A 15545-nucleotide genomic window follows, 5' to 3' on the forward strand; every position below is an offset into this window, starting at 1 on the left:
CAAGCTATGTCAAACACAGGATTGTCTCTCTACTGGAAGTTCTGTCAAAGGGAGAGAAATCTTATTTGAACTCCTCTTCATGGATAATAAAAACAACACAGAATGGCTGGCCAAGTAAACACCACCTTGAATGTTTTCTTTTTTGTGTGCCCAAGTTTGTTCCAATGGGAAATCTCTCTAAATCAGTGTTTCTCAACCTTCTTGATACCAGGGACTGGCTTTCTGCCTTCCTAAGTGTGCCAGGGAGGTGTCAGGGACCAGATACTAGTCCGGGGGTTGAGAAACACTGCTCTAAATGAGGAGGAGCAGGAGAGCTAATACTTGAAATCATTGCTTCCTCTCTAGGTCACATGACAGACTTAATTAACACAGAAAAAGACCTGGTGACATCACTGAAAGATTATATCAAGGCAGAAGAGAGCAAGTTGGAACAGATCAAAAAGTAAGCAGCTGGTTTCAAAACACTAATATTTAATTGTGACTCCACCTTCATGTACAAGAAGGTTCCTGAAGGCTTAACAGGAATTTATTGCTTATGGGGATACAAATTAATTTGTAAATTCTGCAAGATTTTTGTCCTAAATGAATGTCTCTTTTGTGAGTTGTCATTTTGTTGTATTAATTTTATGATGGTGAGTCTGACTTCTGTATTGAGAAATTTTGATTTCTCTTGGCAGGATTCCCAGGTGAGTTTAGTTCTTCCAAAAAATGCCTTGCTGATGGGAAACAAACAAATCAAAAGTGTGTGTGTTAGAGAAAACATAATGATGTGCTGTAGCTTAAAAAGTTTTAGTATATATTGCGGTGGCTGCAGTGTGGGTAAGCTGTAACTAGTCCAATAGGCCTCCCAAATGAATTCTAGTAAGTCATTACAAAAACACCCCATGCCATCATCTCTTCTTTATTCCATACCTTTTATGAAAAGCTGAGTTGGTTTTAAATAAAAAAAATAATTTGAAACTGTATCAATTACCATTTTGTCCAACAGTAAAGAGTTTAGGGGGAAGGCCCAATATCTCAATGTACCAGGGTTGGGGATGGGGGGAGGAAACTTGTCCCCCTGGAAAGGGGAATTACTAGCTTTCAAATGACTGTTTTCTATGCAACGTCATCTCTTTGTAGCCTAGCCATTGTGGGTATGAGATTTATGACCTTTCAGCCTGTCAGTGGTCCAAAAGATTACTGCCTGTATTACATCTTGGAGCAATGTAACTTCAAGAAGGAAACTTTTATGTCCAGCTATATTTATTTACTTATTTTTGAGGCTTCATAAAATGCATCTGTTTGAAGTCGTACATAGGTTTGAAATGTTAGAAGTAAGCTACACAGCCACAAATTAGTTTCATCTGCCCAGCGATCGCTATCAAAGGTGTGTAAGTGGAACTTTATCACATAAGCATAATTACTGCATGTCTATTTTATATAAGAACGGCCGTACCGGGTCAGACCAAAGGTCCATCTAGCCCAGTATCTGCCTACCGAAAGTGGCCAATGCCAGGTGCCCCAGAGGGAGTGAACCTAACAGGCAACGATCAAGTGATCTCTCTCCTGCCATCCATCTCCATCCTCTGACAAACAGAGGCTAGGGACACCATTCTTACCCATCCTGGCTAATAGCCATTTATGGACTTAGCCACCATGAATTTATCCAGTTCCCTTTTAAACATTGTTATACTCCTAGCCTTCACAACCTCCTCAGGTAAGGAGTTCCACAAGTTGACTATGCGCTGCGTGAAGAAGAACTTCCTTTTATTTGTTTTAAACCTGCTGCCTATTTCATTTGGTGACCCCTAGTTCTTGTATTATGGGAATAAGTAAATAACTTTTCCTTATCCACTTTCTCAACATCACTCATGATTTTATATATCTCTATCATATCCCTCCTTAGTCTTCTCTTTTCCAAGCTGAAGAGTCCTAGCCTCTTTAATCTTTCCTCATATGGGACCCTCTCTAAACCCCTAATCATTTTAGTTGCCCTTTTCTGAACCTTTTCTAGTGCTAGAATATCTTTGAGGTGAGGAGACCACATCTCGAATATTGTGTACAGATGTGATGTACCATGGATTTATATAAGGGCAATAATATAGTCTCAGTCTTGTTCTCTATCCCCTTTTTAATGATTCCGAACATCCTGTTTGCTTTTTTGACCGCCTCTGCACACTGCGTGGACATCTTGAGAGAACTATCCACGATGACTCCAAGATCTTTTTCCTGACTCGTTGTAGCTAAATTAGCCCCCATCATATTGTATGTATAGTTGGGGTTATTTTTTCCAATGTGCATTACTTTACACACATTAAATTTCATTTGCCATTTTGTTGCCCAATCACTTAGTTTTGTGAGATCTTTTTGAAGTTCTTCACAATCTGCTTTGGTCTTAACTATCTTGAGTAGTTTAGTATCATCTGCAAACTTAGCCACCTCACTGCTTACCTCTTTCTCCAGATCATTTATGAATAAATTGAATAGGATTGGTCCTAGGACTGACCCTTGGGGAACACCACTAGTTACCCCTCTCCATTCTGAGAATTTACCATTAATTCCTACCCTTTGTTCCCTGTCTTTTAACCAGTTCTCAGTCCATGAAAGGACCTTCCCTTTTATCCCATGACGGCTTAATTTACGTAAAAGCCTTTGGTGAGAGACCTTGTCAAAGGCTTTCTGGAAATCTAAGTACACTATGTCCACCGGGTCCCCCTTGTCCACATGTTTGTTGACCCCTTCAAATAATAGATTAGTAAGACATGATTTCCCTTTACAGAAACCGTGTTGACTATTGCTCAACAGTTTTTTTTTCCTGTGTGTCTGACAATTTTATTCTTAACTATTGTTTCGACTAATTTGCCCGGTACCGACATTAGACGTACATAAGCAGATTAAAAACCAAAGAATTCCAAGTTAAAACAAAAACATCCTGTCTTTAAAACTTGCTGGACACCATTCTACAGCTGCAGGGAATGAATACGTTCCATTGGCTCCTGAAGTTGTGGGGGGGGAAGGGCCCATTAATCTGTGGGTGGATTATGGTTGGGTTTATATCGTATGGAAGCTTACTAGGAACAAAGTTTTGGCTTCAGCCTCCGGTCTTATGGTTGTAAAGATGGTTTGTAGCCACTTACTAACTTTAAAATGGTCATATGATTTCACTGAATTGAATTTTTACTATTATATTACCAGGCTTTTTTTGTGTTAATACGTTGTTGTTAAAAGCTGGAAGTATTACACAGAGCAGCCTGCTCAGTCCCTGGCCATGAAGAAGAGCACAGTGCTTGTTGTTAATCCTGTATTGGCTGGCAAATAGCACTAGCACTTCCAGGAGGGAGCCATGTCCAACTGAAGGTCTGGTCTACACTGGGAACTTGCATCGCCATAGCTGGGGGTCTCAGGTGTGACAAGTCCACACCCCTGAGCGAAGTAGCTATGCCAACCGAACCCCCAGTGTAGACAGCATTAGCTTGACAGAAGAATTCTTCTGTAGACCTATCTTCCACTTCTCGGAGAGGTAGATTACTTATGCCGACAGGAGAACCCCTCCCATCAGTGTAGGTAGTGTTTACACTGAAGCACTACAAGTTTAAGTGTAGACATACCCATGCTCTACTGTTGAGGAGGGTCACCACAACATTGGGCTTCTGTGGGCAGGAAAGGGCTTCAACAGAGGTTTGGAGGATCCATGGGGGGAGTGAATGCAAATGAATTATTTTACTAGTCAAGAGCCGAGAAGGAGCAGTGAGTCAACTAGGTAAACTTACTTTTTGTGTGCCTAAATTATAAGGCCTATTTACTGTCTCAGTCTAGGTTTATGCAAGGTCCCTTGCTTTCTGCTGTGGCAGACTAGAACTTCTTTGGCAGCTTTATATGAATATTAAGTGTTTTTTCCATATTACATTAATTTTACTCTGCCCTTATACTTTCAGTTTTCAAGATGCTGCTGATTCTTATTTTGCATTGCACTATAGAAATTGTTGAAGGGAAGGTTGGAGATATTTGCAACTGGATAGTGGAGAACTTCTCAGATACATATTTTAGGCTGCCTGCAGATACAGGAATACAGTACTACATCAACTTGCAATCAGTTCTTGTATAGAAGGTTTTATTTAAAAAAATCTGGCTCTCATGGTGTGTTGGGTTTTGTGGGGGGTTTATTATTATTTATTTTATTTTTAAATAAAAGCTTGGATTCTGGAGCACAGTTTCTTGGCAAAGACCAGAATATATACCCCAGGGTTGAGCCTGCTCAGTGACTAACTCAAAATTTAATATTTGGATACTAATTTTTTCCCTGTTACGAGTAAAACATGTTTTCAGCTACTTCTTTTTTTGCAAAGTACAAAAATAGATCTAAATATTACATTAATAAATTATCAAAACCCTGGGTAAGACTTTATATTGGGACTATTCATTCCTGAGTGAAATTTTATAAAGGAATTGCTGGGATGCTACCTATGGCAGTATGTATTTACCTTTCTTCCTGCATATTGTAGAGGAGTCCTGTGTTGGTGCATTGTGCTTTCATGTTGAAAGATCATGAGTGATGCTACTTTAAGGTTTATACCACAGCAGAAGGAGGGCTGAGAAAGATGACATTTTTGATTCCTTGCACACTAACTTTGCGTAAAGATAAAGTAAAAACAAACAACTCATACTGGAAACTTTTTCAGTCAAGAGAGTCATGTAGCTCGGCATTAGTTTTACAATACATAGGAAAATATTTAGGTTATGCTGTGTTAAGCTTATTTCTTATGTATATGTTTCATAGATGGGCAGAGAAGTTAGATCAACTGACAGACACTGCTACAAAAGACCCAGAAGGATTCTTGGGACATCCTGTAAATGCATTCAAGTTAATGAAACGACTTAACACTGAGTGGGGTGAACTGGAGAATCTGGTCCTGAAAGACATGTCAGATGGTAAGTTTGAGGAGATTTTGGAGTTATTGACACACAGCTATTACTCTGACTAACATTATCACCCTAATGCCAAGCAAAGCACAACTGTTTTTTGAGGAACATATTTTTTGTACTGCACCTGCAGTAGAAATAACAATGGTCAAACACTTTTGCTGAGGGAATTATTTGACTTGTATCTTGCATGCATCAAGATACAAGGATTTCTGTTTTCCATGATTTTGTGAGTCTCTCTTTAGAAGAAGATCCTGTTTTTTCTGTATGTAGGTACATGTAGTATACTTATCACCTGATCATCAAATTGCTGATGGTGCTGGTAAAAAGTTTAACCAGCTCTGAGCTATACAGAAAGATCAGAAGCTCAACAACGGAACTTCAGGGACAAAGGGAGTAAATTCAGAGAGCTCTAATTCCTCAAAGAGTGGACTATTTGTGATGGTTCTTGGGGTGTCCAGGACTGAGTCACCTTGTTTACCCTCCTGCCTCCAGCAAAAGGGAAATTTGCTTGTATTTAACTGCGTTTCAGCTCCCCGAAAAAGCAGTCTGTTAGCCACTCAAGCAATCTCCTCTAGGCTATGCCAGCCCTTACTTTGCCTTGCAAATTAACAATAGGTGCACCCCAGTCCCCAAGACCTTTTGAAGCATTCCATTGTAGTACTTAACACCTTATCTGGTGAGCACTCACAGTAATACCAGGTATGCCCTCCTAAAGGGAACAGTATACATACCAGTTTACTCATAGACTGTAAGGCAGGGGTGTGCAAACTTTTTGGGCCGAGGGCCACATCTGGGTTTTACAATACATAATCGTATGCAGGGCATAATACAAATTGTATGTTGGGTTGGGGTGCAAACTGCAGGAGGGGGCTCAGGGCAGGGGGTTGGGGTGCAGCAGGGGGCTGGGGTGACAGGGGTGCAGGATGCAGCAGGGAGCTCAAGGCAGGGAGGTGGGGTGCAGGGTGTACAAGGGGGCTTAGGCTAGGGAGTTGGGGTGCAGCAGGTGGCTCAGAGCAGGGGATTGGGGTGTGCAGGGTGCAGTAGGGGGCTCAGGGCAGGGGGTTGGGATGCAGGAGGGGTGTGGCAGGGGGCTCAGGGCAGGGACCAGAGAGTTGTGGTGCAGGAGGGGTTCAGGCTCCAAGGTGGCAGTGGTGCACACCGAGGCTCCTTGCACACCTGCATTGTCCCCACCCTTGCACTGCTCCAGGAAGTGATGTGGCCCCTGGGGGAGGAGGGAAGGGCTCCGTGTGCACTGCCCTTGCCCCGTCTCCAAGTACCTCCTCTGAAGCTTCCCTGTTCCCAGCCAATGGGAGCTGCGGGGGAGACAGTGCCTGGGGGCCTCAGATGTCAGGCTGGCCGCTGCTGAGAGTGGCACAGGGCCCACGGCGCCACGGGGGGCAATCCCATGGGCCGGATCTAAAGCCCTGAGGGGCTGTAGTTTGCCCATCCCTGCTATAAGGGCTAGAAGGGGACCGTCATGGTCATCTAGTCTCACCTCCTGCACATTGTAGGCCACAGAACCTCACCCACCCACTCCTGCATGAGGTCCATAACCTCTGGCTGATTTACTGAGGTCCTCAAATCTTGATATAAAGACTTTAAAGTTACGGAAAAATTCACCATTTACTGTAGTTCAAACCAGAAAGCAACCAATGCCACATGCTGTAGAGGAAGGTGAAACCCTCCCAGCATCTCTGCCAGTGTGACCTGGAGAGAAAGACAGGGCAGCCCCCTGTGGTTCAGTCTCCAGTGTCTTGTCTCCCTGTTGACTTAGTATGTGAATGGGGAGCCTCCATTGTGTTGGTTCACAACACTTAATTTTCAATAATTTATACCCCTTTCACCATCCTAAAACAATTCTCTCCCTCCGCTATCCTAAACAGAACATAGAAGTAAATATTTAAATTGAAGGACTAATATTCTGAGGTGTACTCTAGTTTGCATGAATGAAAAACTTGATTCAAAGCATTGTGAAAATTAGACTTAAACTTATTTAATACTGAGAAACTCTCCCACATTTTCCATATAAACGTCTATTAAAATAAGGCATCTTTCAACATGCTTATGTGTGAAATTAGTGATTGTCTGTTCCCAGTACATTTGCTGGAACAATATCACAGATCCTGCCTCAAGGTTGGGCCTGCCTGGGTAGTAACAGTGACTTTTTTTTTTTCCCCTTTATGCTACCTGATCTCATGATACTGCATAAGGATTCTTTTGGAAGAAGAGCCTCAAGACAACAAACTGTTAAAATTGATTATCCTTATCTTTTTGAATTTTCTGTATATTGTTTTTTTTTTTTTTAAACAATTCAGCATGGTTGATCTTGTGTGTGATGTTTGGTTCATTGGCCTGCTAGGACACTCATGGAATGACTATTGAATAATCTAGAGAGGAGGTGCATTGTTAGCATATTACTGCTCCGTACAAATAGGCCTACACACTGTTTATCTAGAGTCCCACCCAAAGGTGGTAGCTTTTGCAGGACCTGCCTCTGATTTAATAATAGCCTGCAGTGACATGCTGGTTTTCATCCAACAATTTGTGTAGAGATATTTATTTGTAATTAAATGTGTGGTGTTTTTTTTTTTTAAAAGTAAAACTCCTCAGGACAAGCAAAGCCCAGTCCTCTTCTTGATCTCTCTGACCTTTTCTTTTTTTCTCCTAAGGCTTCATCTCTAATATGACTATTCAACGCCAGTATTTTCCTAATGATGAAGATCAGGCTGGTGCAGCCAAAGCTCTCCTACGGCTCCAGGATACCTACAATTTGGATACAGACACCCTCTCCAGGGGTAATCTTCCAGGTAAGAAGCATCTGTGCTAGTTGGGAAAAACAGCTGTGTAGTTACAGAATATCTAGATTATAAACCCTTTTGAGGAGTCTCCTCTTCATGCCTGTCTGTAAACCCCCTGCATGCTGTTAACAATAGGACAAAACCCAGACTTTTTTCTAGCTTTCAGCCGGTATATTATTATAAAAACTTGTGTGCTGTGGGCCAGCTTAATTGAACTGCTGCAGAGAGTTGTAAGTCATGTCTCCCTGCATCAGCCTGTACCCTAGAGAATGCTCTACTCAAGGCAGGATGAGCACTGGTACCATAGCACTTCCTTGGGATTTTCCAGTGGGGAGGGACACAGCAAAAACTGCTGAGGGATGTGCTGAAACAGTAGGTTCCCCAACCACATTCCCTCCGAGGCTCACTTTTTGGGTGTTGATCTTTCCTTCAATTCTTTGGCAGTGGGTATGTTGCAGCCGTTTTTTTTCAACACTTTCTGTTCCTCTAATGGGCTTTCTGCTGCCAGGAACTTGTGCTTGGGTTTAGAATGTCAAAAATTGGCATTAGACTCCCAACTGAATCTAGCTTGCTCGGTGTAAGTCAATGTTTGTATGTAGGAAGGATAAGCATCTGGTAGTTTTATTTGTCATATTTTTGGCTTCTGATGGAGCTATTGCCCGTGATCAAGCCACGCTGAAAACTCTCTCTCCTAGAGCAAGATTAGTTGCTCAATATTTAAAGTTGCAAGTGAGTTTCCATTTGTAATTCCACTTTATAGCTCCTCTCTAAAACACAACAGAATTAGCACACTTGGCTGGATAAATATTCCTATTACGTTAATGCAAACCTTTAACCTATGGCTTGTATAGAAGACTGAGTTCAGTAGGTAAACAAATCACTGCACTAATCACTGACGGTTAAAATATGCCAGTTCTCTCCTTTAACATAAGAGCACGAAATTATCTAACAATAAAAGAAAAAAATTAAACAGGAATGAGATATTAAGAGTGAGTTTATTTTATTTGTTCACTTTAAATATTGTAATCAGCAAGCAGTATTTTAAAACTGTCTGCATGCGTGCAGTGGAATATGTGTTAGTAAAAAAGAACACTATTGTATAGTCCTTCCCCCCCCTACCACCACCACTTACAAAAAGGATTGTTTTTTGAGACCTTAAAAAATTAAGTGACATAGGATTGCCTGAAGCTATATAGTATATAAACATTAAGAGCAAGCGATGGGGAACATGTGGAAAACATAGATAATCACTTGCACTTATACAAAGCTAGCTAAAATATAACCGTTTTGTAGGCAGGAAAAGCCAGCTTGTCCCTTGGGAAGAAAATTAAAGAAAAGTTCCTAACTCTCTCTACTGGTTTCTCTCTCCCTCTGTTCTAAAACAGTCCTTTAGCAACTGGGGGAAAAATAAGCACCGCACAATCCATGTCATGTTTTCACAAACTCTCATGTTCAGATGCCTAATAAAATTGGGAGTGATTGGCTTTAATGTTGCAAAGTGTAATTTTGTTTTCCATGTTTTGTTAATCTTAAACTTGACTATTCTTTCAAGATCTGACTTTAACACCCCCCCCCCCCCCACACACACACATTTTCATCGTTTGTTGTCTTCTATAAGAAATTAAGTGAATTTATGGACCATATTCTACGGTCTTTCTTGGAAGCAAGCCTGTGCGGCCCAAACTGTGTGCTGCCTGGTAATATAATTCTGCTTTTTAATAGTACTGTGATTAAAATTGCATCAGAACCTATCATAATTGCTGATCAGTTAAATTTTCATTCTAGAAGTAAAATTCTCTGGTTTTCTTGGCCTCCAGGGCTAATGGAATTCTAAATCTCTAGAATTTTATCTGTTTTGGTCATTAATTGTCTTCTGTATGATTTTCAGTCACTTAATGCATCCAGTTTTACCCCCCACCATCTCTCTACTTTCTCCAATTCAGTTGAGCATTGCTACCTCTTTGCATAATTCTCCTGCTTTTCGATCTTCTGCATTTCAGACCTTGCTGTTTTTTTAAAACCGATATTGTACTAAGCAATTGCCCTGGCTTTTTCTGTAGCGAAATGAACAATTACTGTATAATTTCTCTGACACAAATAAATCTGTTAGTTATCAGTGCTATTTGTGTGGTGAGGTTTAGACCCTGTGCTCAGCACTTTGTTTATATAGGGTCCCTTAAACTTAGTTCTCATTGTGGATGTTAAGTTTCCTGAGTATCTACATCAGACCTGCAAGCAACAAATGTTATGGGAGAGGAGGCTTGAGGCTGTACCATTTTGACAGAGAATCCCAATTGGGTAGGTTCCCAACGACCATCCTCTGCTACCTTTTTTTTTTTTTGGGGGGGGGGGATGTCTACAGTGCAAAAAAAATTTGTGACTGGCCCACATCAGCTGATTCAATCTTTCAGGGCTTGGGCTGAGGGGCTATAAAATTACAGGGTAGATATTTGGCATCAGGCTAGAGCCCAGGCTGAGACTGCACGAGGAGGGAGGGTCCCAGAGCCTGGGCTCCAGCCTGAGACTGAATTGCTATGAGCCCCACGAGTCAGCTGACCTGGGCCAGCCACACATGTTCTATTGCAGTGTAGACATACCCTAAGAGGCTGAAGGTCATTTAACTTCTCTGGGACAGTCTGCATGAAATCTCAAAACAGTCTAAAACTCAAGAGTTTAATTAAAAACAAAACTTAGTAAGAAGATCCGATTTAAACAAAAGAAATTGAATGCACGATATATTTATTCTGAAACCCTGAAAAAAGCTCATCTCAGATTTAGTTACAGTGACTAGAAAAATGATATTGCACTGCTGGAGAGAACTCGTTTTTCCACTCTCATCCTTTCAGCAGGTTAGTCTCTCAGGGCTTGTCTTCCCCAGAAAATTACATTGTTAGAACACAACCTTGAGAAGTTGCAGGGCAGAGTTCAAATGCTGCAGAATAGAAAACAATGAAATCAATAACTTATGTTCATGATTACTTTAACTTCCGGTGTAAACAAAAAGCAGTTATGCTGATACAGTGTCATGGACACTGTAGTATACCGCATTTTTCTGTAGTTTCTTTTACTCCACCCTGTATTTCCAAATATTTGCCATTCCCTTTTTACAAGATAGAGTTTGAATCTTCAATGGGCCCTGAATTACAGTGGCAAAAATAGAAACCTGTAATTTACTTACAAAGACTTCAGATTAAACTTTCAAATAGAGGCCATTTTAGACTCTGCTTCTAAACATGAGTTACTTCATAACCTTTACCAGTTGTGCAGTTACTGATTATCATAGTTGATGCTGCTTTCCCTCCCTCATCCTCATCACCTTGCCAGTTGCTAGCAAGATGTGCACAGACAAGCTTTTGAAATAAATAAAATGTATATCGAAAGTGCCTAACCTAGGCTCTAGGACCAGAGCTTGAACAATTTCTAAAACTACTACTGGTAGAAAAGAAAATATTTAAATTGATTTAGGTCAATATTGCTTCTGCATAATGTGCTTTTCAGTCATAAAAACCTTTGTAGAATTGTCAGTGACTAGTCAATGAGAAATTGTATGCATCTTAACGCATATGCATTTTGTTATGTGGACTTTGATGCTCCAGGGTTCTAACTACTGAGGATTCAACAATATAGCCACTAACAAAGGTAAGTACATTCTAAACTCTGGGTGCTAGCACTAAACAGAATTGAATTTGTTCAGTGGGTAGTAAGAGAATTCAGAATATTATGGTTCCAAATCTTGCATACCTTGTTTCTTGCTTTCTATAGGTGTAAAGCACAAGTCTTTTTTAACAGCTGAAGATTGCTTTGAATTGGGCAAGATTGCATACACCGAGGCAGACTACTATCATACTGAGCTATGGATGGAGCAAGCTCTGAAACAGCTTGATGATGGAGAGGTGTCTACTGTTGACAAAGTCTCCATTCTAGATTATTTGAGTTATGCCGTGTATCAGCAGGGGGACCTGGACAAAGCAATGATGCTCACCAAGCGACTTCTTGAGCTGGGTACGTTGTTAAGAGACTAGATCCACAATATATTGTAAAACTGGTAGGGAAATTCTGTGATATAGTATAGTAGTCTTCATATTATAGTCTGTAGATTACTTCTTGCTTCGCAGAATAATTGTGGGTGGCTGTTTGTTTATATATGGAGATATACCTATCTCATAGAACTGGAAGAGATGCCAAAAGGTCATAGAGTCCAGCCCCCTGCCTTCACTAGAAGGACCAAGTACTGATTTCCCCCCACATCCCTAAGTGGCCCCCTCAAGGATTGAACTCATAACCCTGGGTTTAGCAGGTCAATGCTCAAACAACTGAGCTATCCCTCCCCTCTGATACTGTCATGCAGGTGAATGTCTGCCAAAATAAAATGAGTGAGGAAGGTATCCAAGGAGTTACACCCAGTGTATTAAATGATGATGAAAATAATCTTCCCTAATTTTACTCTTTCAAATAACATCCTTGCAGCAGCTATTATGTGATCAGCACTGGGAGTTTGGCAAGGGAGGGGCCCACAAAAGTATGCCTGTCTTAAGAAATGATCTGTAACCTGAAACTGACTGCTTGAGGTACATCCGAGTTAATTTTTTGGATGGGAGTTTGCATTTGGGGGAATGGTGGTTTCTGCTTTGGCCTGTATTTTACTACTTGCATGCATTTGCTTTTAAGAAGGGGAAATTAAAAATTCCATCCTTAAAGGAGGAGACAAATACTTCTAGCAGAATTGGCAGTTCCCGCTATGTTGTAAGTTCTTTTGGCATGGAATCTCTTCCTGTGTGGCTGTACAATGTCTTGCGCAGTGGAGAGTTGCCAGGTGTCCAGTTTTCAAGTGAACACCTGGTTGAAAAGGGACCCTCCCTGGTCTGGTGAAAATGAGCGAGTGAGTGAGGGTGAAGGGAGAGCAAGTGATGGAGGGAGGGAGTGGGCAGGGCCTCAGAAGGGGCGGGGTAAGGTGTTCGGTTTTGTTCAGTGAGAAAGTTGGCAACCCTAGGGGACCCTGATTGTTGTTGAAGCATTTGGGTGCTACTTTAATACAAATGATAATGTAGAAAAATATGCAATTAACTGACTCAAACTCTCTTTTTACAGGGATTATAAACTTAGCCTCAAACATGCTGTATACTTAAACTTGGCATTCAAAACCCCAATGTATTTTTATAATTGATTTATAATCCATTTTGGCCTTGCATAGCTACAAAGGTTTAAAAATTGATTAATGTGTTTGATGCAATAGTGCTATGAAACTAATGTTTAATAACCAAGATGTCAGTGACTGCATGTTTAAGCATTTAGAAGCTGAGTTCTGTTCTAATGTACTATGTAAAAATAGCAGCTTGCTCAACACTTGCTCTTGTGTATAGCCTTTCTCTCTAGGCACTCGCATAGCTCTCATTGCCATAGTATCTGAACGCCATGTTCAGTCATCTCCTTTATTTTCTAAATTGCTTAAAATAAGTTTTACTGTCTTTTTATTCCTCTTAGTTATACAGTCAGTATAGCTTCACTTTCCTATGGATGAATTCTGTTCTTGCGTGTTTAAACCTGAGTTCAGAATGCAGGATCTCTCTCGTTAATGGTACCTGAGGCTGAAAAAAAAGTCTGCAGAGCTGGCCCATGAAAACTATCTTTTAAATTGCTAACTGAGCAGTTTTGATTTGGAATCCTTGAAAGACAACAAATATGGAATCCAGTAATGGCATGCCTGGTGATAGTTAAGCACAATGGCGTAGTATATCTAGGCATTTGTCATTTTCATTACTGTGGTATCTGAGTGCCTAAAGGAGGATGTTATACTCTTAATTCTGAATTAATCCTTTCACAGCAGTAAAACCCCTTCATCAGTAAATGGAGGAATGAGCTGGCGTAGCTTGTTAAGTAGTAGTTTTGTCAGTCTTCCTAGCCCAACTCTCTCCTTGTTGGCTTTCCTGATGTGACATTGCAGCCATAACATCCTCGCTTCTTTGTCTTTATAATCTTGTTGGCTGTCTCTCCTATGGAACAGTTAAAGTTTATTCTCTCTCTTAACTGTTGCTGTGTAGTATTGCTTCCAGTGAAGGTGTCAGTTCCTTGGATTTTGCTGGTTTAAGTTAAGCTTTTCCTTGCCCATTCTCTGCTTCCCTGAACAATGAGCAATGAGAATACAGAAATGTGTTGCCTCCCAGCCTGTCACTTATTGAATTGGGTCAGGCTTTCAGATATATTTTCTGTTCTGATTTAACTGTATAAGCATGTTGGCTCACTAAGCATTAATTTTTACAACTTCTGTCCCAGAATGAACAGGGTTTTTTCTCTTTTCAAGGAGCTGCTTTTATATGCCCTTTCAGGTTGACTTCTACAAGTTGCAAACTTATCTGTGGTGCCTCTCCTTTCTTCTCCATTAGATCCTGAACATCAGAGAGCAAATGGTAACTTAAAATACTTTGAATATACCATGTCTAAAGAAAAAGAAGCAAATAAGTCTACTACCAAAACAGATAGCCAGACTGACAAGGAAACAAAGACTAAGAAAAAGGAACCAAGCAAAGATTACCTGCCAGAGAGACAGAAGTATGAAATGCTGTGCCGTGGGGAGGGTCTCAAAATGGTAAAGTGGAATAGCCTATTTTGTTTTTGATTTTGGTTTAATTTACAGAACCACTGATACAGGACTAATTTAGAAGTATTAGCAAGTTCTAGTGCTAAGGAGGATGAGCCAGCTCATACCTGCAAACAGACTAGTCTTTAGAACACTCTTTTTGCCTCTTACTCCTGTCTTTATGGTGGCCTACCTTCAAAGCATTTTTGATGAACATTTGCAAGAAGTTTGTATGCAGCTTGAACATAAGGAAATTGTAGCAATAGAATGAGTATAGACATATAGTGGAGGGAATGAAGAGGGACAGTGCAACATCTCTGAATGAAGAAATAGTAACCCATGTGTGAGACTGCTGCCCATGAACCCTATTACAAATGTATTTTAATACCAGTTAATGCTCTGAGAATCAAATAAGAGTATTACATTACAACACAGATTGTATTACACACAGTATTGAACATTGTTCATCTTAAGACTAACTGTAAAGTTAATGTTTGCTATAAGATGTGTCTAATATTAAACTTGCTGAGAGCATGGTTTCTCAGACTATGTGCTTGACCTCCTTGAGGAGACTCCAGTCTCCTCAATTTGTAAAGTACAAGTAGGCATAGGGAAAATGAATTACTGTGCTTTGTTCTTCTCAGAATGAAGAAAAGGCTGATGCCAATCATAGTGATGAATAGTCTAAGTGACTATGAATTCATTCATCTAGGTTTTCCAAAAAGGGATGGTGGACTCTTTCAATCCAATGTCTAAATAGTGTTCAGCTGATGCTGTTTAGGAGCTAGAGGATTGACCTCTTCCTTCCTGAATTTATTGTAATCGTATGCAAAATTTCTCTGACTTACAATTTAACTAATTATAAATAAAATATTTAATTTTTGTTATATTTAATATTTGCTGAAGAACCACCCCCACCCCCTTAAGGATATGTCTACATGGCATAGTCTACCCCTTGATCTTTCCCAGGTTTTAGCAGCAGCCCCTCCCTCACACCCCCGCCTCTGTCCACAATGGGTTTGTAGGTGTTTTAAGCCCAGGCTAGCTTATCCCAGATAGGAATGTGGGTTAGAAGAACCTGGGCTCCACTTTATGTTGGGCAGGAGCCCACCCACTTCGCAGTGAGGATGCAGGCTAAACCATTCAAGTTCTGATAGTCCTCTAATGCCCTTCCCACAATTCCCTCCAAAAGATAGTTCTCCTGCAATTTTCTGGAAAAGAATCCTAGATCATTTCAGCACAAAGAACCATGAGATATTCCCCCAGAC

At 40.6% G+C, this 15545-nt stretch overlaps 1 protein-coding gene across 7 annotated transcripts in view; it reads left to right on the forward strand.

The window, feature by feature from the left end:
* Positions 1 to 15545, forward strand: part of P4HA1 (prolyl 4-hydroxylase subunit alpha 1) — a 70240-nt gene that overhangs the window by 25053 nt on the left and 29642 nt on the right. For 6 of the 7 annotated variants that reach the window (XM_039481005.1, XM_039481004.1, XM_039481009.1 and 3 more), the window contains exons 3-7: positions 346 to 442; positions 4760 to 4911; positions 7575 to 7712; positions 11466 to 11705; positions 14084 to 14286. In XM_039481005.1, coding sequence (XP_039336939.1) covers positions 346 to 442; positions 4760 to 4911; positions 7575 to 7712; positions 11466 to 11705; positions 14084 to 14286 — 830 coding nt within the window. The remainder of the gene's footprint in view (positions 1 to 345; positions 443 to 4759; positions 4912 to 7574; positions 7713 to 11465; positions 11706 to 14083; positions 14287 to 15545) is intronic. The other variant, XM_039481010.1, reaches the window with a different exon arrangement.

Source organism: Mauremys reevesii, linkage group 7 (assembly GCF_016161935.1).
Source record: "Mauremys reevesii isolate NIE-2019 linkage group 7, ASM1616193v1, whole genome shotgun sequence".
In the NCBI taxonomy this organism is placed as follows: Eukaryota; Metazoa; Chordata; order Testudines; family Geoemydidae; genus Mauremys; species Mauremys reevesii.